This window comes from Mesoplodon bidens (assembly GCF_964165515.1).
Source record: "Mesoplodon bidens genome assembly, chromosome: 10".
NCBI lineage: Eukaryota > Metazoa > Chordata > Mammalia > Artiodactyla > Ziphiidae > Mesoplodon > Mesoplodon bidens.
The window spans coordinates 19891274-19914424 of NC_138172.1; the positions used below are offsets into that span (position 1 = coordinate 19891274).

Here is a 23151-nt window from a genome sequence, read left to right on the forward strand (position 1 = left end):
GGGAAAGGGCAGGGAACTCTCATTGAATCCATTTTTTTTCTCTGTGCCAAGCAGCTGGCTGAACTCTTACCTTTGGGAGGGATGTCTCATTTTAGCCACGTGACTGCTGGGAAACAGCAGGGTTTATTATACCCATTTTACAGGTGAGGAAGTTGAACCATCAAGATTAAATAAGTGACCTGGGGTCACAGAACTCGTTAGTGGCATAGCCGAGATTGAAATTCAAGTCCCTCTTTTACTTCATAAAACAGCACTTAGAGATTCCATTCAGTATAGAAGTGAATACTTAATTATGATAAATTAAAATCAGTGCTCCTAAAAGAAATTTTGAAAATTCAATTCAACAAAACGTGTATTGACTTAAAATCCTAGAGTTCCCTCTGTTAAGGTGGATACAGATAGGTTCCTAGGCGTCTCGCGAAGGGAGGGTGGGTGGAGAGGATTTGCAGAATATAAATCATTTACGGTCTGAAACGGCACATAAAGAACAAAAATGGACCCCATGCAGGATTTGCACACAGGCAGATGCAAAACAAGCCTCTCCCTCCTTTCAGTGTATCCTGACTTTCCTTCCTGCCTTATAAATCTTGGGTTTCCTCGTTGAACACATCATCTGGTCTCTATTCTGTTTCAGCTGTCCTTCTGTAGTCCATGTCAGAGATAGTCCTTTTTTCTGATCCTCCCCAGCTTTTTGCTTTTAGTTCAACCACCATTAGTAGATGTTTTATAACTTGAATGTGTCTCAGATGCATAGCTCTTCTAAATATTTGTTCCAAGGTTTTCCTTAAGCATTTGGTGAAAGGTTTCTTTAAACTCTGGAGAGATCCCAGGTTGTGCGGCCTCTTCTTTCTTTGAGGCTGTCATATTCTCAGAAATCAGGTGACCCACATTGGGCATCTCTTTCTCTCTCTCTGAGGCCTAACCTGCCTCCTGTCCCTGCAAGGTACCTTCCTTTTCCTTCTCATCTGTTGACACAGCCCTGTGTATTCCAATTGCTTGCGATTTCCATACTTCCCAGCTGGCAGCTGCCTTCAAATAACCCCTGAAGGTTTTTGCTTGGCTCGTGGACTTTCAGACAGTCTCACTTGATTCACAGTCTCTGTTTTTGATTTGTGGCCTCTTGACATATTGCCGTGGATTTGACTATATAACAATAACATTTGTGTTGACCAGCCCTTCTGTTTTCAAAAGGCAAGGGACTCTGAGTCGTGGACATGCTTGGTGTTTCTTTTCCTTTCTTTCTTTCTTTTTTTTTTTTTTTAACTAAATCCTCTGTTGATGAATAAATATTGGTGCTCTTGGTTTCCTCGCTAACATTCTAGAAGCTTGGTTTCAGAACTCTTCTGGTTACACAAGCATTTAGCTTTTGCATATTTTCATATTCATATTTAGGGCCTCTGGAGCCAGAAATTTAAGTAGTAAGCTCTAGGTCCTGTGACTCTGAACAGGTCTTCCTCATTTCAACCTTTTTTTTTTTTTTTTTTTTTTGTATTTTGTAAATCAGATCATTTCTTTTGTGTTTCTTTTGATTTGAAGCACTTGAGCAAACTAGGGACCCCAAATCTTCCCTCCCCATTAGATTCTTTTGGAGAACCTGCAGTCACGTTGTCCCAAATTGTCCTCAGAATTCTCACTGCTACTTCTTACCCATATAGGTTGAGGCATTTGATCTATTACACAGGTCAGCAAATTATGGCCTACCGGCCAAGCCCGGCCCGCTTCTTATTTTGTAAATAAAGTTTTATTGGAACACAGTGAGGCTTATTCATTTACACAAAGTCTATGGCTGCTTTCACACTACAATGGCTGGCTTGCACACCATTGTAAAGCAATTATACTCCAGTAAAGATGTTTAAAAAAAAAACAAAAAACAATGGCTGGCTTGAGTAGTCACAGCAGAAAGCATATAGCCCACCAAGAGTAAAACATTTACCATCTGGCCATTTACAGAAAAAGCTGGCCGACTCCAATGTTAGCCATCAGACCAGTGTTTCCCAGATTGCCTGATGATAATGTCACAGGAATTTGTTAAAATATACTACTTCCTAGGCCTCTCCCGTGAAGATTTGGATGCCATTGGTCTGAGATGGGGTGTGGGAATTTCTGTTTGTCATGCCTACCCTAGATTCTTGCCCCTCAAAGGCTGTAGATCAGCAACTTCAGCGTCATGTGGGAGCTCGTTAGAAATGCAGAATCTCAGGTCCCACCGTGGATCTACTGAATCAGGGTCTGCATTTTAACCCAGTCCCCGGGGCCTTGACGTGCCCATTCAAGCTTGAGAAGCACTGCAGGTTAGCATGCTCAGTTGACCTGGGTTTGGGCACTGCTGGAAAGAACAGAGTTTTCCCCCCACATTTCGATGATGCTCCCAGACATGTGCAGTCCACAGAACCAGTGGTTTGCGATTCCGGTGTGAGCCAACAGGGTACAGGTACTGCTACTGCTGGAAGGAATCAGGAGCTGGCATATGATGGGGATGATCGGGCAGCTAACTTTTATTGAACTATTACTTTGTGCCAGTCACAATGCATAAAGGACTCGACAGAAGCGTTAATACTGATTTTCCCATTGTATCCTCACGACAACCCTGTGGGGTCCTGTCCTCTTTGTACAGGTAGTGTTGGGCCCAGAGGAAATTTGTAACTTGCATGAGCCAACCAGCTAGTTAGGGACCAGGCAGGGACTGGAACCAGCGTGTCCCCGAGCCTAAAGTCCTTGCAGTAGCTGCCACATTCTGCTGGTTCCCAGATGGGAACCACTCTGCTCATCAGAACCACCTGGACTCCACCCCAGACTCTGGGTTACAGCCTCCAGGGGATAAAGCTTGGGGATCAGAACCAGACCGTAACCTTCCAAGATTGGGCCATAATTAGGGAGAAGCCCCACGCGTTTCTCTGCGGTCCGTCCTTCTCCCGCGCCGCATCTTTTTGCAAAGAGGGAAGGCAGGTTGCTGCACACAGGTGACGAGAAGTGGAGACTATAGAAAGCAGGCGGGGCATGTCCTGTCAGGTGTTGTAGGGACAAGAAAGAGACAAAGGTGCAGCCAATTGCAGAGGCCTACACTCAGGTGCTGCTTTCTGCTCCAAAGCAGACCCTTGGCAGCGTCAGCTGTCCCATGTCTATCTGCAAGGGAAGTCGCCTGTTGAGGGCAAAACTGTCCCTGCTTATGTCGGAAAGACGCTCCTGGGGACATATCAACATTTCATGCCCCAAAGTGCTACTGGGTGTTTGGCGATCATCACGTTTAGAAGAGCTGTGATCATTTCCTGTTTCTGCTTGAAACCAGTTGCTTCTGGGTTTTAGACGTAGAAGGAAAGGTTCTCTTAGGGTGGTGTGCCATGGTGCCGTGTCACCTCCCGTCATTCCACACATTCAGGGAGGGCAGAGGGAGAACACCTTGAAAATACCTGCCACATCCTGGGGGGATCAATTTATGGATTTTCTTGACTGTTCGCTTCATGGGGTGATGAAAAGAAAAACTCAACTGTTATTCTCAAACAGCTGTTATGTCTTATCTCAATAAAATGCCTTTTACCATAACACAGCATCATTAGACCCTATAAATCTTTTTTCTATTTATTGTGTTTAAATGATAAATACTTTCCAATAAAATGACATCATGGGTCTGGAGAGTCACATTTGTTTTACAAGTTTCTCTTAAATTCGGTTGATTTTCATTTCTTTTCTCCCCTGGGATACTGCCTAATATGAATCTCAACCATGGGCCATTTCATGTCCAATGTGCCAGATTTCTCATGAAAAATCAGCTTTGAACTCCCATTTTCTTTCCTTATGGAGGTTAGTCATTCTTTTCTGATGAGTTGCTCTTGCTGATAGGGTTTTTCCCACCCTCTCCCTTGGTTGGCACCCAGGTATTTCATAGGTGCTCGCACTTTTGTGGAAACACCTAATATACATTAGCTTTCTTAGCGTTTATTCCATACCAAGGGTGAAAAAGAAAGCATACGACAGAAGAACGGTGAGGACCCATCTTTTGGCAGCTCTGATGGCATAGCCCACTGTGTACTGGGTTTTGCCCTTTTACCTGTAAAAGAGTCTGATTGACATGTACACTTTACCCCTTGGATTAACTGAATAGAAATTTTTCTTTGGTGGCTCTGGATCCATCCTAAAAGTGGAAAGGGAGACCAAGGGTCAACGGAACGCTGTGTGACTTGAAAAACTCCTAGTGGCCTTCTCGCTTAAATGACAACTAGGAGTCCCGTGTTTTTCAGCCAGCGATGGGGCCCAGTGAGGAGGAACCTATCCAAGAGGCTGAAATGGAAGGCACGTCCTTTTTCAAGATTTACCAAGATGCCAATTTGCACCAGGGCCACCTGGCAGCCTGGCTCTGCGGCTCTTTCCAAGGGAGGCACCACTGTGCAGACCTGCTCACTCGGGTGATACAAGTGAGTGGCCACAAGTGTACGGCCGTCCTCACTTTCTTTATTCCACCCCCCTTTGTGATCAGTCAAGGCCTAAGTATATTACAAAGCATATTCTCCTCATTAAAACAATAGTGGAAGCTCACAAAGGGAAATTGTTAATATGTGTTCCAGCTTGTCATTTCTGCCTGTGTGAATAAAGCAGATAACCGTTCCTCTGGGAAACTATTTCGGGAATTGAGCAACAGATACGCTAGCCAGAGAATTCTCCTAACTGTAATTTTCCTTTTTGTGTGTACTCAGAAATAACATCCTGCTGGGCTCCTCCGTGCCTCTGCACAGACAGAGCACAATTGCCACAGCCCAGGTGGTGTGACTACGGGACAGTCCCCTGGGCACATGTCGCCAGGACTTGTACAGCTTGTTCAGTGTCTTGGTCCATATGGCAGCGTGTCCCATTCACAGAAAGGCGCCGGGGCTGTGCCTGGTGGGTACCGTGGTCAATGTAGTGTGAAGAGAAGCCTTCCACTCACAGCGGCCTCTGTGGTGCAGTTTGTTTAATGGCAGATCTGAGTTGTCGCGTACACGCGCGCACACACGTGCACACACACGCGCACACACATGCTCAACTAAGAAATTCCAGAACAGTCTTGCTGGTTTCCTTCCCACTTAACCCCCCCTCCTTTTATTTTTTAGAAGCCAGTGGTTAACCCAGCAGGTATAATTCAGGTCCATGAAACATACCTGGTTCATAGAAAGTCATTTACATATACACACACACCTTTCTGGGTGGTTGTTCGTGAATTAACTCAATTTAAGTATGACATGCCTGTCCTAGAATTTGTCTATAAACTCTGCAGCTTTTGTTTCTCTCTCTCTCTCTCTCTTTTTTTTTTTTTTTTTGTATTTTCAGTTGTGAGAACTTATTTTCATTGTACAGTTTGGGTTGCTGGGCTAGTGGTTTTAGTTTTTACATCTTAAAAAAGGGAAAGGGAAAAGGAAAAGCAAATCATTACCAGCCTTAGAAATCTGAGAGTAAGACATTCTTTGGAGAGCTAGAACTGAAAAGGGAGAATCTAGAAAACAGAGATTTCCCAGTGAAGAAGGTGAAAAACAGGAACATTGTAAAAGGCACTTTGGAAATTTTACCAGAAGGCAAAGCCTTCTCCATTTATATACCCAAATGTTGTTCTGCTTTTGTGTAACTATTTGTATTCTCATTTGGTAAACAAACAGACCCCATAGCAACTGTAGCTGATGGTATTTATACTACCTGTAAGACTTCCCTAAACAAATAGGCACACTTTTATGACCTTCAGATTTCACTCCTTTTATAGTCTTCAAGGAAATCAGTCGAATGGCAAGTTGATCTTCCTTTCCTTTCCTTTCTCTTTCTCTTTTTTTTTCTCTTTCTCTTTCTTTCTTTTTTTTTTTCCTTTTTAAAAAAAAATATGTTGAGGTCTGTCTTTGAAGGATCTGTTCTGTGTGTGTATTTTACATCCTGGCTGTGAATGTTGAGTTTGAAGGTGTATTATGGCAAAAAGAAAGAGAAACCTAAACTGTTTGTGTAAATGATGTGGTATTTGCTTTCAAGAGGGGCTATTTTAGTCATCTGGTGGAATTTCAGGTTACACATCCAAAAGGCTAAAAAACTCCACTGAAATGATTACTTATAGACCTTCAAATTGGACAGGCATCTCTGGCTTCGTGTCTCCTTTTTATATCTGAAACATTGATGGAAACATTCTAGTATACATGAGCCCCTATATTCAACTTACATTTTTCCGTATGAGTCATATTTACGACAAGAACAAGATGTCTCCGTGTTAAAGATCAGTGTGAGAAATAAATGGCAGCTTACTTTAATTAGAAAAAAAAAATGACACCAAGAGCTGGAATAATCCAGTAGTGTTTGAATAAATTAGAGGATTGTACAGGCAGAAGTAAAAGAAACTTAACAAGGATAAATGGGGAAGTTGTCCAGAGTTCAACAAAAAAAGCCTGCCTTTGCAGACAGAAGTCACCAGACAGTACTGAGGCAGATCCGCTTATTCTGCAAAACTTCACTAACCCCGTCCCAGGTGTCCTAGGCTTTGAGGGATAGAACCGTGAGCTTGACCAAGTCTGACCTCATGGAGCTGATGTTGCAGTGGAAGAGAAATAGAACAAACAAATAACCACGTAATAAAAAGACAGAATTAAGATCTGAAGGAAAAAAAAAAGTGAAGCAGGAAGAGCGGGGCTAAGGTCACTGTTTGGATAAATGGGTTTTTGGCAAAGCCTCTCTGAGGAAGTGACCCTTGAACAGACATGAAGAAGTCAGGGAAGAGCTCTCCAGGCAGAGGGCACAGCAGAAGCAGAAGACCTTGAGGCATGTTTTGCTAGATCATGGCTCTTACCTCGATTAGTGCAGGGGCGGCTTTGTTGTTTAGTGGTTAGGAGTGTGGACTCAAACCGGATGGCCTGCATTCCAGGGCAGGCGGCCCACTCCACGTACTTAGTCTTGGTGTGCCTCAGTGCGCCCTCTGTGAAATGGGTATGTTACCAAGCCTGGCCTCATAGATGAAATGAGTTTGTACACATTTTAGTCTCTGGCACATAGGCAGTGCTCCGTGAATATTAAATGATTATTGATGATTTAATTAATTAACTATTAATGACTCTTGTTTATTGTTAAAGTCATTTATTCGTTCAAGCCACCTTTATTAAGCATTTACATACCAATAACTCTACAGATTCTGGGAATTAAAAGATGGCTCGAACGTAGGTCTTTCCCTTAAGGAGCTCACAGTCTAGAGAGACAAACACAGAGGCAGACACTTGCCAACACAGTGTAAATAATGCAGTGATGGGCTTCCCTGGTGGCACAGTGGTTGAGAGTCCGCCTGCCGATGCAGGGGACACGGGTTCGTGCCCCGGTCCGGGAAGATCCCACGTGCCGCGGAGCGGCCGGGCCCGTGAGCCATGGCCGCTGAGCCTGCGCGTCCGGAGCCTGTGCTCCGCAACGGGAGAGGCCACGACAGGGAGAGGCCCACGTACCGCCAAAAAAAAAATGCAGTGATACGAAGATAGGCAAAATGTGATGGAGTGTATATTTTGTTAAACGTGAGCACTGGTGGAATATTGTCACGTCTATATTTCCACACACACCCCCACGTTTGCATCAGGTGAGATTTTTGGATGCAGTGGACTCCAGGAAGGAAAGGTTCCATGTCCCTTGTCAATTGCTGCATCGCAGTCATCTAGCACAGCCAGCCTGGCATGTGGTTGGTGCTGCATTTCACTGCAGAGACCGCGTGTTCAGAATATAGTGAATTTATGAGATGTTAAGGCTCAGGAACTCGTTAATAGTAGTAGCTACCCGTTGGCCACGGATGCTGTGGAAGTACCTGGTTAGTCTTTGTTGATATTGATACTTATGTGCTCCAAACAGGTGGGAAAATGTGGATTTCTGGTTACATTGATTCTCAGTCTTTAGCTTGCATCAGAATCATCTGGAGGACTGGCTAAACTACAGATTGCTGGACCCTAGTCGTACTGTTTCTGATTCAGTAAGTTGGGGTGAGGCCTAAGAATCTGCATCCCTGACAAGTTCCCAGCGACCGAACTCTGCGAACCACTGCTGTGGGACCTCCCAGCGGCGGTCCTGACTCCATGGCGTTCTTCCCCTTCTCCGATTCAAAGTGACAGAGGAGGGATCTTGATAACTATCATTCACTAGTCTTTAGGACAGTCTGGGTCCAGTGCCAAGACTCAACATTTCGAAGAGAACAATTCTTGAGACTGTGACCCAATGTGAACTATTTCATGGAACAAAATTCATTTTTAAAAATTCCTGATGTTGGCCTTTAAATCATTTGTTAAGTACTCTGGGTCTTTCTAAATTTTTTTTTTTTTTAATGTCTGAAATTGCTTTTTGTGCTTTAGTCACCTGCCTTCTCTCATCCTATTCCTTTTAGCATTGAGCTTCTATTGCTACTCAAAGGCCCAGATCAAATATTACAGAATTTTATGTTCCAGCCGTCTGTTCAATTCTCTCTTTTTCCCCTCAACTGGGGAATTGAGCAGAACTCTTCTGGAGAGGATGAGAACTTAGTCACAGTCTATACCAATGACCTCCAAGTGTGTTTGATTAGTCACCCCATGAATATTAAAACTTTTGAGTATGCACCCCTACTAAAGATACTTTTAATCAATTATATACATGCTTAATATAGTACCTGTAGTATAAAAATTAAAGAGTAAGCAGGTGAGAAATGTATACACATAGGTACACAAGTATCTATTCATACAAAAGTTCTAATATTATCTTAACACATGCATACCGAAGTGGTAATGTTATCCTAGCACCCTCCCGAGGATCTTCTTACAGATCCCAGTTTATAGACTCTGACCTAGGAACCCAACACGATGCTTAAGCACAAAGTAGGTGTTTCGTAAAACATGCGGAGAGACTTCCCTGGCGGTCCAGTGGTTAAGACTCCGTGCTTCCACTGCAGGTGGTACGGGTTCGATCCCTGGTCGGGGACCTAACATCACACGTGCTGCGTGGCATGGCCAGAAAAAAAGCCCCCCAGTAACCAAAACCAACCAACCAACCAAAAATGCTGAATCAAAGGCAGAGAAGAGTTCAATCCAGTGACCATTAATGAAGCATCTTGTACTGCTGAGACATAAAAGGAATGACATAAAGTAGGAAGTAATTCTTAGGAAACATAAATGCAAGTGCCTCATGGTTTTGAGCCACTTTATTTCTCTAAGTCCCTTGTCCCTTCACCTCCTGCTTCCTCGTGTGGCCCTCACACTTCTGTTATGTGATTCTTCTGGTTCTGGAGTACGCTTGTGCGGACTTCCACAGAGTGTCAGGGGCAGGGATTAAACGAGAAGAATTAGTGTTGGAACTTTCATTTACGCTCCTTGGTTTTCCGGGTCTTGTGGTTTCCTCTAACATATGGACAAGGTTCCACACAGACCTTGTGACTCACCAGTGCAAACACTTGCATGGACATAATGCGCATGCCTGCCTAATGGTGTTAATATCTTTTGGATTAGTGGTCCCTGTGTCTGTATTGACACAGTTGCTCACAGCCCCTCTTTGGAAAGCATTCTGTTTTCTTAACAAGATCCCAGTGTTAATGCTGCCAGTGGGAAACTCTCACTTATAACCTCAGCATAGCGATCGCCCTTCTGGGTGTCAGAAACAAAAGCTGGACCTCTACCTTTTCTTGTCCTTTTCCTTTATGTATCCCTTCACTCGTCACCATGCAAACAGGCATTCGGCCTTTGTCATCACCCGCTCTGGGTTGGTGAGGGGTGAGAACACACCGACCAGCCCGCAGGCACTCCCCCTCTCCTTCTCTGCCCCGTTGTCTTGCTGTGCCACAGGCTTCTGAGAATCAAGATTGCGTGTTTTGCCCAGTGTATCTGAAGAGGGAGGTAGAGCCAGATGGGAGGGGATGGTGAAGAGAGTAACTGCCGGACTGATGACCTGTCATCATGGCCCCCAACCTCAAGTTCTTACCATTGGTAAAGCAGCTGATTGAACGTCGATAGTCTACACATAGGATGCTCCCTGGTCCTAAAGGATAGGGTGTGGTCCTCGAAGCATCCGACACACTGCCCTGTGCTCTTGTGGCTTTTGTGGGTCTTTGTCCCATCAGTCAAGGATAATTCTGAGGCTCTTCCTTCCCTATTGAAAATTCAAATTAAAGAGACGTACCACTGGGTCACTGTCGACTCAGGAAGTAAACCCAGTCACAGACTGCCTCTCCTTGAGGACTCCTTCACGCGCTTTTGTTTTCTGAAAGTTTAGTCATGTGAATGTGTGCCCCACTGTCATGAGGTTTGCCGTATCTGCTTAGATGACTATTGTAATTTATGTTATTTTCTTTAAATCGGGTCATTTTTAATTTAAGTAAAATAAGCCTCATCCTTAGACGTGATATCTGTGAAACCAGAAGTTGGAGATGCTAGATGTATTTTCGGCTAATACAAATTAAAGTAAATCCGCCGGTTTGTAGAAATATGCATTCTTGTTCTTCCTGACATTGTGTGGGCCACCGTTGAGTCCGTGTATATCACCTATTGGGATATTTTGGTAGGATTTCCCTCTCTTTACTGAGGAGGGGCCTTGACTGCATATGGTACTCTGCCAAGTGGATGCCAAGTGGATTGAAACTCTGCTTTCATGATACACCCTGGTTTCCTAGAAAAGCCCAAGAGCATCACTCCCCTGCTAAAAAAGTTAATTCAAGATCCTATTTATTCACACATACATCCTCTCCTCCCAGGTTCAGGGATGCCATGAAGGCTTAGAGGATACCCACGGCAGCCCTAGAGTCTGGGACCTGTGAAGCTTTGAGTTGTTGTCAAACCCAGATTCAACAGTTTACTCCGGGGTACTACTGATCAGTAGAGTACCTGGCAGACGCTATTCACTGGCCAAGTCACTCAGTAGATCCGTGCTAACGTGAAACTGGTGTTTGCTGAATAGAAACAGGAGATGATGGCCTCTTCCCGGTGCTAACTTCCTTTAGTCTTACCTGTTTCATTAAATTTAAAAAAAAAAATAAGACTTGCATATAATTCTTAAATAACTTTGGGCCAGTGAGAGTTTTTATGAGTTTGTACCTATTGCTTGGTGAGGTTGCCCAGTGTCTCCGCTTTCCATATTTATCCATCCCCAGTTTGCTTTTCACCCCACAGTTAATAGAGAAGACAGCTCACGTGTGTTTCTGTAAGTACGCTCACTTTTAGGTCAGATCCAGAACAGGGAGCTCTCAAGCTCCTTAGTGCTCCAGGGTCCAACAGCATCAGCGTTATCCAGGAGGGTGCTACACATGCGTAGTCTTGGGTCCCACCCTAGAACTGCTGGATTAGAATCTGCATGTTAAAAATATCTCCAGGTGATTTACAGCTAAAAGAGAATTTGAGAAGCATTAGTCTTTGATTAGCAATGGAAAAAGGCAGAGTGAGCATCCTTACCTATAGATCCAGTTTTAATCCTTTTATCCCACGCAGCAATCTTTGAGTCATTCTCTTGCCATCTTCAACGTTTGCCATACCTGCATATACATATTACAAGTTTTTACTTTTTCTTGAAACTGATTAACTTAAACAGGGTTTATAAAAAGCTACCCCTGAGAAGTCACAGATCTGATGTATTAGTCAAAATTGTTTTCCAGTCTACATGAGTGTGAATCCATAACTATGAAAGCGAGGGTATTTGTATGTCACTCAGAGTCACCCAGCTCACCACATTAGTTGCCCATGCCCTAATGGGGTCCATTGTAGAAAGGTGACGCTGTATTTCTTTCAGGATAATTTGTATTTCCAGGAAAAAAAAAAAAAAAACGGACGTAAATAGTTAATAGCTTGTATTTCAGATGTGAAGTTACTTAAGGTAGCCCTCACATCTCAAGGCACAATATTGAGAGCAGATAATAACAATAATCTCCATCATTGTTTAAAAGCACAAATCTGGCACTTAACAGACTAATTCACTCCAATTGCAAGTTTTCCTCATGAATATCATATCACAAGGGAATGTGAAATCCTCTAATTAAACATGATTTGAAAAGCAGCAGAAAATTGAGATGATGAATGTTCTGGGGAAGGAGAGTCAAGGATTCACTGCGTGGGAGAGGGAAAGAGAGAAGCATGTGTGTGCATCTCCCAGTTTGCAGAGAACTCCATCTTTCCTTGCTCTAGAGTAGGCCCTTTAATGGGCTTCAGTAAAACACCCATCTCTTTGCGGTGAGATTATAGAGCTGATTGCCAACTTGCTTTTGGAAACCTGATTAATAAACACCTAAGGTGGAGTATTTCTGAAATGAGCTCAGATTAAGGCAGCGTGCTGGAAATGTAAGGCCGAAGTCATGTCCCAACTCTTCAGTATAAAAGAAGCAGCCCATTTGCTTCTTGAAGTGTTTTCAGTGAAAGTTAAAGGAGAAAGGTCATTTCCACAAAGGCACCAGGAAAAAAGATACAGTGTTTGAGTCACCCTTTCCCCTGTTCCCATGTATCATTTGCACTTTCCAAGGCAGGTGTAGGACCTTTCCCCCCAGGTGCTACCGTATAACACATGAAGAAACTTGACCTGTCCTTTTATTTACTGCAAGAGACTGGGATTTGACTCCTGGCTGGTTTTGAGGAAGGTATACTCTAGTATGAGAAATATTCAAATAATAAACTCTAAGATGGAAAATTGTGCTCGATAGATAAGTAATCATCTCTTCTGCTATTGTGAATCTACATTGTTCTTTTTTATATGGTCATCTGTGATCAAGTTCCAAAGCCAGCTCAACTAGTTTGGTTTCGTTCAAGTAGACTTATTGTACATATCAGAAATACTTGATATCAATTCGTTCTTGAAAATTTAGTGTAAAAGCATCTGAAGTCTGATGATATTTTATTTTCAGTTATCACTTCATCACTCGAAATCAAATTCAGGCTCCCATATTCCAACCTAAGAAATTTGGTATGTTACTTAAAATCTTACTGAGAGTAGGTTGTGGTAGCAAAGTAGAAGTCAGGGAAATGTGATAAGAACTAAAAAGTAAAGAGAAAAGAGAAAGAAGGAAAGTAGGATCACTTTTGTGTAAGTTGTCGTTAAAGAATTAAAGCAAAAGAAAGAAAAGGCTTTAAAACGGCAGTGGCTTCCGCTGACGTGTGCTCTTGTTATGATCACAGTTTAGTGGAAAGTACTTTTTATTAATAGACAGCCCTGGAACTGTGTTTGAAGAGAACACCTTTCTGGAAACCTGAGGTATCTGGAGTAGTTTCATGTTTTGGCTAGGAATGAGCAGCTCCTGGTCACCAAAGTCATAGGCTGTGATGGATCTGAGCGGGGAAGTTTCCATGGCTGACAGTGTTATGGGGTGGGCACAAAGAAGCGTGTGCGCATGGACATGAGACCAAAGAATTGGAAAGCAGACAGACAGACAAGGAGAGACTTGAGCCAGAGACAGGCACAGATGTGGTCTGTCAGAGAACTGGTGTTCATCATTAGTATCCTGGCTGCCTGCCTCAGGGTCAGCATTGCACTAACATTGGCTGGATGGATGAAAAGCCAGCATGGTGGGAAAGAGGCAGGTGGCCAGTGGGCAAAGGGGATTAGTTGTGCTTTTTGGTGTCTGTATCTGCAGGGGGCGGGCAAGGGTTTAGAAGAAGAGAGCTTCCTGCCCCCCAGCAGAGGTAAGGGCGTGGATCTCATTCATTCTTTTAACCCATCCTCATTAAGCACCTACTCATTCATCTTGTCAGTAACAAGGTATGTCATTTGTGCCACACCCTCTTTCATCTGCATAACTGGTAGAAGTTTGGTGGAGGCGTTCCCAACTCGGAGAAGCAGCACAGGTCATCATCACAGGTCATCATGTGTGACCCCCTTTGGTTTTCCGATGAGGAATTGGAGGGCAGGGCAGTTACATGACTTGCAGGGTTCCTGGTTTTCAGCGCATCTATAATGTGGAATGGGGTTTTCATTCACCTGGCACCCACCCCTCCCCATGGAGAAATATTACTGACCTTCAATAAAAGGTTACGTTACATTCCATTTATTTGTTAGGCAGAGAGATGCACCAAGTACATTCTGAAGAGACTTTTCAGCACACAAAGGATCAACAGGATCTGGAAAACAAAAATTGTCCCCAGGCACTCATTCCTTAAAACGCTTAGTTGCTCAAGTTTTATTTTTATTAAAAATTTATCGCTGCCCCCCCAATCAAACTTCAAAACTTACTTTATAACAGTGTGATTTCAAGAGTTATTTTATATTTTGAGTATAAATTCTTTTGAGAATGGGAGTAGTACATCTGGGAAGAAGAAATCCAGCAAAAGTGAAGCAAACAAAAAAAGAGAGAGAAAAGAAAAAAAAAAAAAACCCTCCAATCTTTACATTTACGTTCATTTGGCTTTTGGCAAAGGTGCCAACACAACACAGTTCATCTGGAGTAGAACAGTCTTTTCATCAAATGGTGCTGGGACAACATGCAAAAGGATGAAGTTGGACACCTACCTCACAGAAAATACAAAAATTAACTCAAAATTGATTAAATGTGAGTGCTAAAGCTCTTTCAAGAGAACATAGGAATATGTCTTTATTAGTTTGGATCAGTCAGTGGTTTCTTAGATGTGACACCAAAAGCGCAGGGAAGCAAAGGGGAAAAAAAAAAAGATTGGACTTAATCACAATTTAAAACTTTTGTGCTTCAGAGCATACCATTGAGAAACTGAAAAGACAGTCCACAAAATGGGAATCAGTGTTTACAAATCATATATCTCATAATGGACTTGCGTGCAGAAAATATATACCTGAAAAAAACTTTTGAAGTCCACAATGAAAAGAACCCAGTGTTTTTTAATGGGCAAAGGATCTGAATAGACATTTCTCTAAAGAAGACACACAAATGATCAATAAGCACATGAGAAGATGCTCAGCATCATTAATCTTTAAACAAACACAAATCAAAAGTACAGAAAGGTACCAGTTTATCTCCGCTGGGATGGCTAAGATAAAGACAGACAACTAGTGTTGGCAAGGATGTGGAGAGATTGGAACCCTCAAACAATGCCGCCCCTCTCAGTCAAACTTTGAAACTTATTTTACAACAATGTGATTTCAAAAGTTATTTTGAAAAAATAGTAGTGCAGCTGCTTTGGAAATAGTCTGCTAATATGTTGACCGTGGAATGACCACATGACCCAACAATTCTACTCCTAGTTATATACCCCGAATTATTGAAAGCGTATACTCAAACAGGTACATGTACCTGCATTTTCGTATCACCACTATTCACAATAGCCAAAATGTAGAAACCTCCCAACTGTTGATGAGCAGATGAATGGATAAACAAGATGCGTTAGATACATAAAGTGGAATAGTATTCAGCCATAAAAAAGGAAATGAGCACTGACACATGCTACAGTGTGGATGAACCTCCAAAACATTATGTTAAGTGAAAGAAGCCAGACACATAAGACCACATGTTATGCGATTCCATTTATATGAAACGTTCAGAATAGACAAACGTCTGGAAACAGAAGGTCGATTAGTGGTTGGCAGGGACTAGGGGAGTGACTGCTGATGGGTCCAGGGTTTCTTTTTGGTGTGATATAAAATGGTCTAAAATTACACTGTGGTGGTGGTTTTACAACCCCGTGAATATTGCATTATATACTTTATATACACCATTGAGTTATGTACTTTATTTATTTATTTATGGCCGCACCCTGTGGCTTGCGGTATCTTAGTTCCCCGAGCAGGAATTGAACCCAGGCCCTCACAGTGAAAGTGCCGAGGACCACGCTAACCACTGGACCGTGCTAACCACTGAACCGCCAGGGAATTCCCTGAATTATGTACTTCAAATGAATGAGTTGTATGGGATATGAATTATACCTCATTGAAGCTTAGAAAAATGTATTCCATCAGTTGGTAGAGCCGTTAGAGAATGCCCAACAGTCTTCCATAACTTAATATATCAAACAAGGTGCTAGTGAAATGGAATACAACTTACAATTTGGGGTTGATTGGTGGGGGGCAAGGGGAGAAGTTATAAACCCTAATGGGCCCAGATGTAGCCTTTTGTTACAGATGAATCAGAAATTGAGAAAACAAACAGGGCAAATTTGGAAAAGGGAAAAAACAAACAGGACGAGACTTAGAAGACAGACGTGAGGACGTAGGTCAGGGCACAGGAAAAGCTGGAGGCGTGCCTTTAGGAGAAAAGAAAATTGGCATCGAGGTACAGCGAGGTGTCTGTGCTTTTCCTTTTTCTTCAGATTCTTTTCCATTGTAGTTTATTGCAAGATACTGAATATAGTTCCCTGTGCTGTACAGTAGATCCTTGTTGATTATTTATTTTATATATAGTCGTGCATATGTCAATCCCAAACTCCTAATTTGTCCTCTCCCCCCGCTATCCCCTTTGGTAACCCTAAGTTTGTTTTCTATGTCCGTGAGTCTGTTTCTGTTTTGTAAATAAGTTCATTTGTGTCATTTTTTTTTAGATTCTACATATAAATGATATCATATGATATTTGCCTTTCTCTGTCAGACTTAGTTCACTTAGCATGATAATCTCTAGGTCTATCCATGTTGCTGCAGATGACAATATTTCATTCTTTTTTGTGTACGTATACCACACAAGAAAGAAGTTTACCCTTTTCATCTGTCGATGGACATTTAGGTTTCTTCGATGTCTTGGCTATTGGGGTGCATGTATTTTTTTGAATTAGAGTTTCCCTCAGCTACATGCCCAGGAGTGGGGTTGCTGGACCATATGTAACTCTATTTTTAGTTTTGTAAGGAATCTCCATACTGTTTTCCATAGTGGCTACACCAGTCTACACTCCCAACGGTGTAGGAGGGTTCCCTTTTCTCTGAGGTGTCTGTGCTTTTCCTCTCCTTCAAAGATGATTCTCTTGGTTACTACTGCAGGGAAAATCAGCTTACAGGACTAAGAGCATAAGGGCCACTAAAGTCTACAGGCTGCAGTAAGAAGCTGTTCTTAGTTTTAGCAGTGATTCTAGTTCAAGTTTTGGCTAAGTGATGAACTTAGGAAGGGAGTAGTGAAGAGTCACCGCTGAAAAACCATAACCATTATGTAAAATCTTCTCAAAGGCCAAAGTCAGCGTTGAAATTAAGGCTCTGGCTGGTATACTTTGATATAGGAAGAATAAATACCAAAACAAGTCTTAAATAAATGTCAGTGACACCATTACATCATACTGAATAATACAGAGTGTATTTAGTATTAGGTAATGTCAGGAATTACTACCTATTTTTGTGTAGTTATACTTTTTATGGCAAGTTGGTTCTTTCTAACCTGAAATGCTCTCACTGTTTTGTGTTAATAAATATATCTATTTTTTACATACCAAGGGTCATCAGGAGAAATTTAAATCATGTGGCTTTTCTTGATTGTGTACTATTTGCGTTTTAAATATTTGGACTAAAAGTAAATAATAGAAGGTGTCAGAATGCTCTTTTCTCAAGTGGATTGGCATCATTCTGGTCTTTACCTTCAAGACGTTTTTTAAAAGGCAAACATTAATTTAGTATATATCCACACAGACATTAAATAGAATAATATTATTGTCTGTATGACTCTGTCTGACATCTGTTGAGGCCATGTTCTGTGTTAGGTACTGAGTGGGTCGAGATGAACTAGTTGTGATCCCTGTCCCTAAAAATTTTCAACCTGGGAGTTCATAGTAAAAAATAGTTTATTAAACAATTGACCCTAAAGTTTTGAAGTTTAATTTTGGGGCAAGCATGTTTAAATCCGTTTAAAATCAAATACATCTATTTATTCATCCATTTATTCAGCACTTCATTCAGCATTTATTCAGCACTGATCTTGGCAGCTTTTCAGAAGTTATACTCCTCACATGGGTGAGCTACCTGTAATCAGTTTATTTAAATGACGGGGCTCACAGGCTTTATCTGACTGTCAGATGTTGAGATGGTCATTTTTCCATCAAGTTTCATCCTGGAAATGAAATTCTAAATTCATTCAAGTTTAACAATTCCTGTACTCATTTTTTTTTAAATTTCCCATCTTGTCCCTTTTGGCAAGTCCTGAAAGGCAGTAAGGGTATAAAGGCTTGTTCCACTTCTCTGATGAAACAGAAATGTTCCCATTCAGGGGTACAGCTGGTGGGGTCTAATGATGCTTCATCCAGAATGACTGAAAGGCCAGAAGTGAGACTCAGCCACACAGGCAGCAAGTACACAGCATTTGCTACACCAGCATCAGGGTGAGTGGCAGGCTGGAAATCGAGTCCTGCATAGCATTTGATTTTTTCATGTGTGTGTATGTCTCTGTATGGGTTTGTGTGTGTGTGTGTGTATACGTATATTTAACAGTTGCACAGCAAAAACCACCTACAATGCACAAAATTAAAACTTCGAAAGATACAAAAAAAAATGATACAGTGAAAATCCCGTTTCTCTGCTCCCCGCCCCACCACAATGCCCGGTACCCCGCCCCAGAGGCAACAAGTGTTAAGAGTATCTTACGGATCTTGGCAGAGATACTCCACCAGGGCATCACTGCCAGTGTGTTCTTTTTCCTTTCAAAGCCAAGCACTTTATTTCAGACAGTTGTATATTTTAAAGTGTCCGAATCTGCAAAGCCAGTGACAGCGGTATGTATCCCGTGTTTCCATGTTTGTCAACGAGAGCCCACGAGGAGGAGAGTGCAGCGTGGTGATGTGCCGGGGTGCCCGCACTGTCGGCCACGGTAGGGTTGCCTTAGGTGTGGGACGAGGGTGGGGCAAAGTTGAGCCAACACAGCATGAGGTGAACTTTTAAAAATAAGAACATATAATGCTTTCATGATTAAAAATACAGTTTTAATGCTGAGGCACATTTTCAAGAGGCCTACTGAGTATGTAAGTATGTACGTGTGCCAGGAGTTGGCATTTCTCTAGCCTTCAAGGTGTGACTGGTGATGCTTCTGAGGCTTTAGTGAGTTGTCCTTGGTCCTTTTCTTTGAAATAAGGATATTAAGTTGAACCAAAAATAAATTCTTAGAGGAGAGTAGCTTTTATTCAGTCCAAGGAGCCTTTACAAATAAGTCAGCCTAGAAACGGGGTGGGGGGGGTGTTAGGGTGGAGGTGGCACACGTGCTGAATTATGTAGTTTTATTTCTAGATGTAAATTCCTCTAGTGAAGGCATGGTACATTCTTTTTTTTTTTTTTTTTTTTTTTTTTTGCGGTACGCGGGCCTCTCACTGTCGCGGCCTCTCCCGTTGCGGAGCACAGGCTCCGGACGCGCAGGCTCAGCGGCCATGGCTCACGGGCCCAGCCGCTCCGTGCGGCATGTGGGATCTTCCCGGACCGGGGCACGAACCCGTGTCCTCTGCATCGGCAGGCGGACTCTCAACCACTGCGCCACCAGGGAAGCCCAGTGTATTCTTTCATACTATTACTTTCAGAATCCTCTTGGCTTAACCCACAAGGCACAGTAGAATAACCATTGGCAGTTTTTAACTGATGATGCTAATTTTATATCCTAGTTGAGGCTCCTCTTTTCCAACCTAAAGAATCACACAAAATAGGTATAATGGCTGAGAGTGTACTGGGCATGTAGCATTTCTCAAGAGCAACTTAATGGAGTATTAATGGTCAGTCTTAAAACGTAGTACTGATTTAACTGAGTGATTCCATTTCGATGAATATATCTTCTAGTAAAAACCAGTTAGTTATATACTGGGATGTTTTGCCTGGTAAAATTTAATTTCTAACATTATTCATAAATATTAGAAACATGAAGGGAATCTCAGTGTCCAAAATAGAGGAATGGTTATATCAATTTTGGCAGATAGCTCGAGCTAAGATGGTATATGACAGACTGTTACACATCAGTAACTGAAGCTTTTGAGGATTAGTTGATAACATGAGAGAGTATTTTCAAAATTATCTAAAATTTAAAAGGATGCAAATCTTCATGCCTAATTTGTCAAAAATTGTGTGTGTGTGTGTGTGTGTGTACTTGAAGGTAGTTTTTTTTTTCAAGATTTTTTCAAGGATTTTATAACAAACATACTAATGCATTTAGGATTGTGAAAATACTTTAAATAATGTTAATAAAATTGGTAAAGAGAAGAGTTATTATGGTTGGATAATTTTGCTTTTTCCTTGTAAGATATTGGTAGGAACAGTTTTCTTTATAAATGATGTCCTTCCCTCTCAGATATTCTGAGCATCTTGGTACTTTGAAGGATTCTTGGATGTTAAATGTTGCCAGTAATTGTTTTAAATTCTATTTTCATATCATACCTCTTTTATTCTTTAAAGAATCTGAAGGTGGACAAAGATAGGTGGTCATTCTTTCCTTCGGTCCAATGGAATTTTACCCTCGTAACTGCTCAGAGAATATCATTGTATCATTGGGCTTTAGAAATCTCACTGTAACTACCTTAGTTCACTTGTGTTATTCTTTTCTCTCATGGGGGTACCTTTCAGTGCTTTGCTAAGTTAGTTTTCTGCATTTTTTGTTGGTTGTTGTTTCCCAGCTTTGTTTTCTATTGTCAGGGAAACTAGCTTATTATTTTCAAATTTTATTAGATTTCCAAGCAAATCATTGAAAAGCCACAGGGAGACCTATGGATGTTTGATAAAGTGTTGTTCAGTGTATACATGTGTTTGGTATTCATGACCCTTAGTTTAACTGTTCATAATACACTCACTGTGGATTAATTATGTTATAAGTCAGGGATAAGTGGCATTTGTGTATGTCTGCTCTACGAATGTGAATCGATAAAATATATGACTACACATCCTGGGGGTTATATAAACTACAGGTCTCTCTCTCTGTGTGTGTGTGTGTGTGTGTGTGTGAGTGTGTGTGTGTGAAATCATAATTCAGTGTGCTTGAAGTTCAAAGTCAGGCAGCGGCAGTGGAGTAAGTTGCAAAATAGCCCTTTCCTTGAAGACAGTGTGCTTTAGTACGAAACGGAACTCTTAATGTCAGTTTTATGTTTCTATTTGACAGAGTCTAAGGTTATGGAAACGACTGTAAAAATAATTTGTCTGAAAGAAGTCTGGATGCAGAAATCTAATAGAGAAAATATTTGAGAATATGGTTCATCAGCAAGTACAACAGATACACTTCTCTAAGCGCCACGTGGCATGGATCAAAGCATCCAATGACCTGGATCCGTGTGGCCCAATCATTACCTATTGATTGGAAGGAACCCCACGGGAGGATTAACCCCTTCATGTTCATGCCAAGTTTTCTTTCACTCTTGGTGTTAGTAATTTTAGGGATAGAATCTTCCTGCCACTCTTAGCTTTTTTTTTTTTTTAAGTTAATCATCTACTTGGATACATTTGTCTTTCTCAATTATTTTATTCTAACTTATTTAATTGCACTCTTCTTTGCTTGATAAACTTAACCGGTGAAAAGATTATACAATTTTGGGAATACTGTTTGTGGCAGAAGGGGGGAGAAAAATATGTAATATTCTGGGTAGAAAACAGTGAGAGAATCTCAAAATCAAGTACAGATTTTATCATTTTCATTAGGTAGATTAAATGATAAGTTGTAGCCTTTTAACGAATCTTTTGCAGTCTGAGTAGAGGGGTTTGCCTCTCACAAAAGCCTGTCAAGCACTTTTCATACGTGGTGGTACATTTATAATATTGGACTGTTCACATTTTGAAATTTAACTCTTGCTGTAAGTAGAGTGCCGTGCAAAAGTAATTCGTAAATTCCACAGGAAGAGGAAAGCACAGATTGGTTCACCTTTGGCCACGTGGGCTGCCTCCTCTTACCTTGTATGTCTGGTGGGATGGTTCTGTGCAGCCAATTTATTCTCTTGTCCTCTGTGTGTTTTCTTTCAGTTTGTCCCATGAGGAGCATCCCCATAGCCATCCTCTGTATGGACATGGCGTATGCAAGTGGCCTGGCTGTGAAGCAGTGTGTGAAGATTTCCAATCATTTCTAAAGTAAGAATGATTTGATATTGCTTTCTTCTCTTACGTAGCCGTCACCTCCCACTCTTCGTACTTTTCCTCACGAAGTGCCTTTTTGATGGAGAGTTTCACACCACCATTTTGAGGGTCGACTCTAAATCACCACGTGTAGCAGTGTCACAGGAATAGTTACAAAGTCTATTGAGGGTTGCCTTGTAAAGGGGGAAGGATTTACATCCAAGGGCATTTTTGATCCTCTTAGTAAGATCCTGTGTTTACTTATTTTCTCAGAATGGCAGTGATTAAGTAAAAATTCTCCCAATATTAAACGTGCACTAATTCAGTTTTCGCTTTTATTCACATCCCTACATATTAAATCAATGACATACGCCCTAGCTCTAGCTTTATAAAATTGGTGTCAGCTCCTGGCCACTAATAGCTTGGTGATTGGGCCTCTTCTTTGGTTCTTCACAAATGACTTGATAAACGTAAGAAACGGATGCCCAGGAAAAGCTACCTGTCTGATTCTTATCTTTCTGCATTGGTGTTGACTTCTGTTCAGATTCTTGTCCTTATAGGGAGGCGAGAGTAAGTTTAATTCCTACAGTTAAAGTGTGACTAAAACTTGGGTTATCCCATTTGAATCTGTACCACTGATAAAGCATCCCTGTAAGTCAATGGTACGTTCATCCTCTCCTAGCCGAAGTGAAACGCTTCTGCACGAGGTGTTAACGTTTCCCTCATCTACGGTTCCTTTAAAAATATCGAGACGAAACCACCCTGCATTATTGACATCACATAAATATATTCATAGTATCAGTGAATCATTGATGTATGGAGTGAATATAATACTACATTATATTTAATAGATTTATCTATCACGCAACAAGCAAACGTGCACTTGTAAAACTCCTGTATATATAGGTGCGTGACGGTTTGCAAAGTGGGTGTCGGGACTGGGGGCAGTGGGGAGTCTTTGCCTCTGGCTTTTCTGTCTCATTCAAGCCCCAGGAAATAGAGGCGGGCTGATTTAACATGCAGGTCTCTGGTTTTGTGCGGTCTTTCTATTATTAGAACAATCTCTGTATCTTTCTTTATGGACCTGGGTACAAATATTTTAATAAAGCCACCCTTAGAGATATATCTCGTGCTACCTGCAAGCGCTTTTGGTGAATATCATTTTTTTGATTAATGAATGGGCGTCTGTGAATCCATTGTAGAGCTTCCCCGCTGTAATATTTTACTTCAGGAGCATTATGTGGTCCTTAAAAACGGAAGTACGTAAAATTTTTTAAAAAGATATATTTTACATTGTTCCTAAATATTAATACTCAAGAG

General features: G+C 41.6%; 1 protein-coding gene across 10 annotated transcripts in view; it reads left to right on the top strand.

The window, feature by feature from the left end:
• The window catches only part of FOXP1 (forkhead box P1), a 596443-nt gene that overhangs the window by 516299 nt on the left and 56993 nt on the right, over nt 1-23151 (top strand). For all 10 annotated transcript variants that reach the window (XM_081246281.1, XM_081246288.1, XM_081246289.1 and 7 more), the window contains one exon: nt 21742-21846. In XM_081246281.1, coding sequence (XP_081102407.1) covers nt 21742-21846 — 105 coding nt within the window. The remainder of the gene's footprint in view (nt 1-21741; nt 21847-23151) is intronic.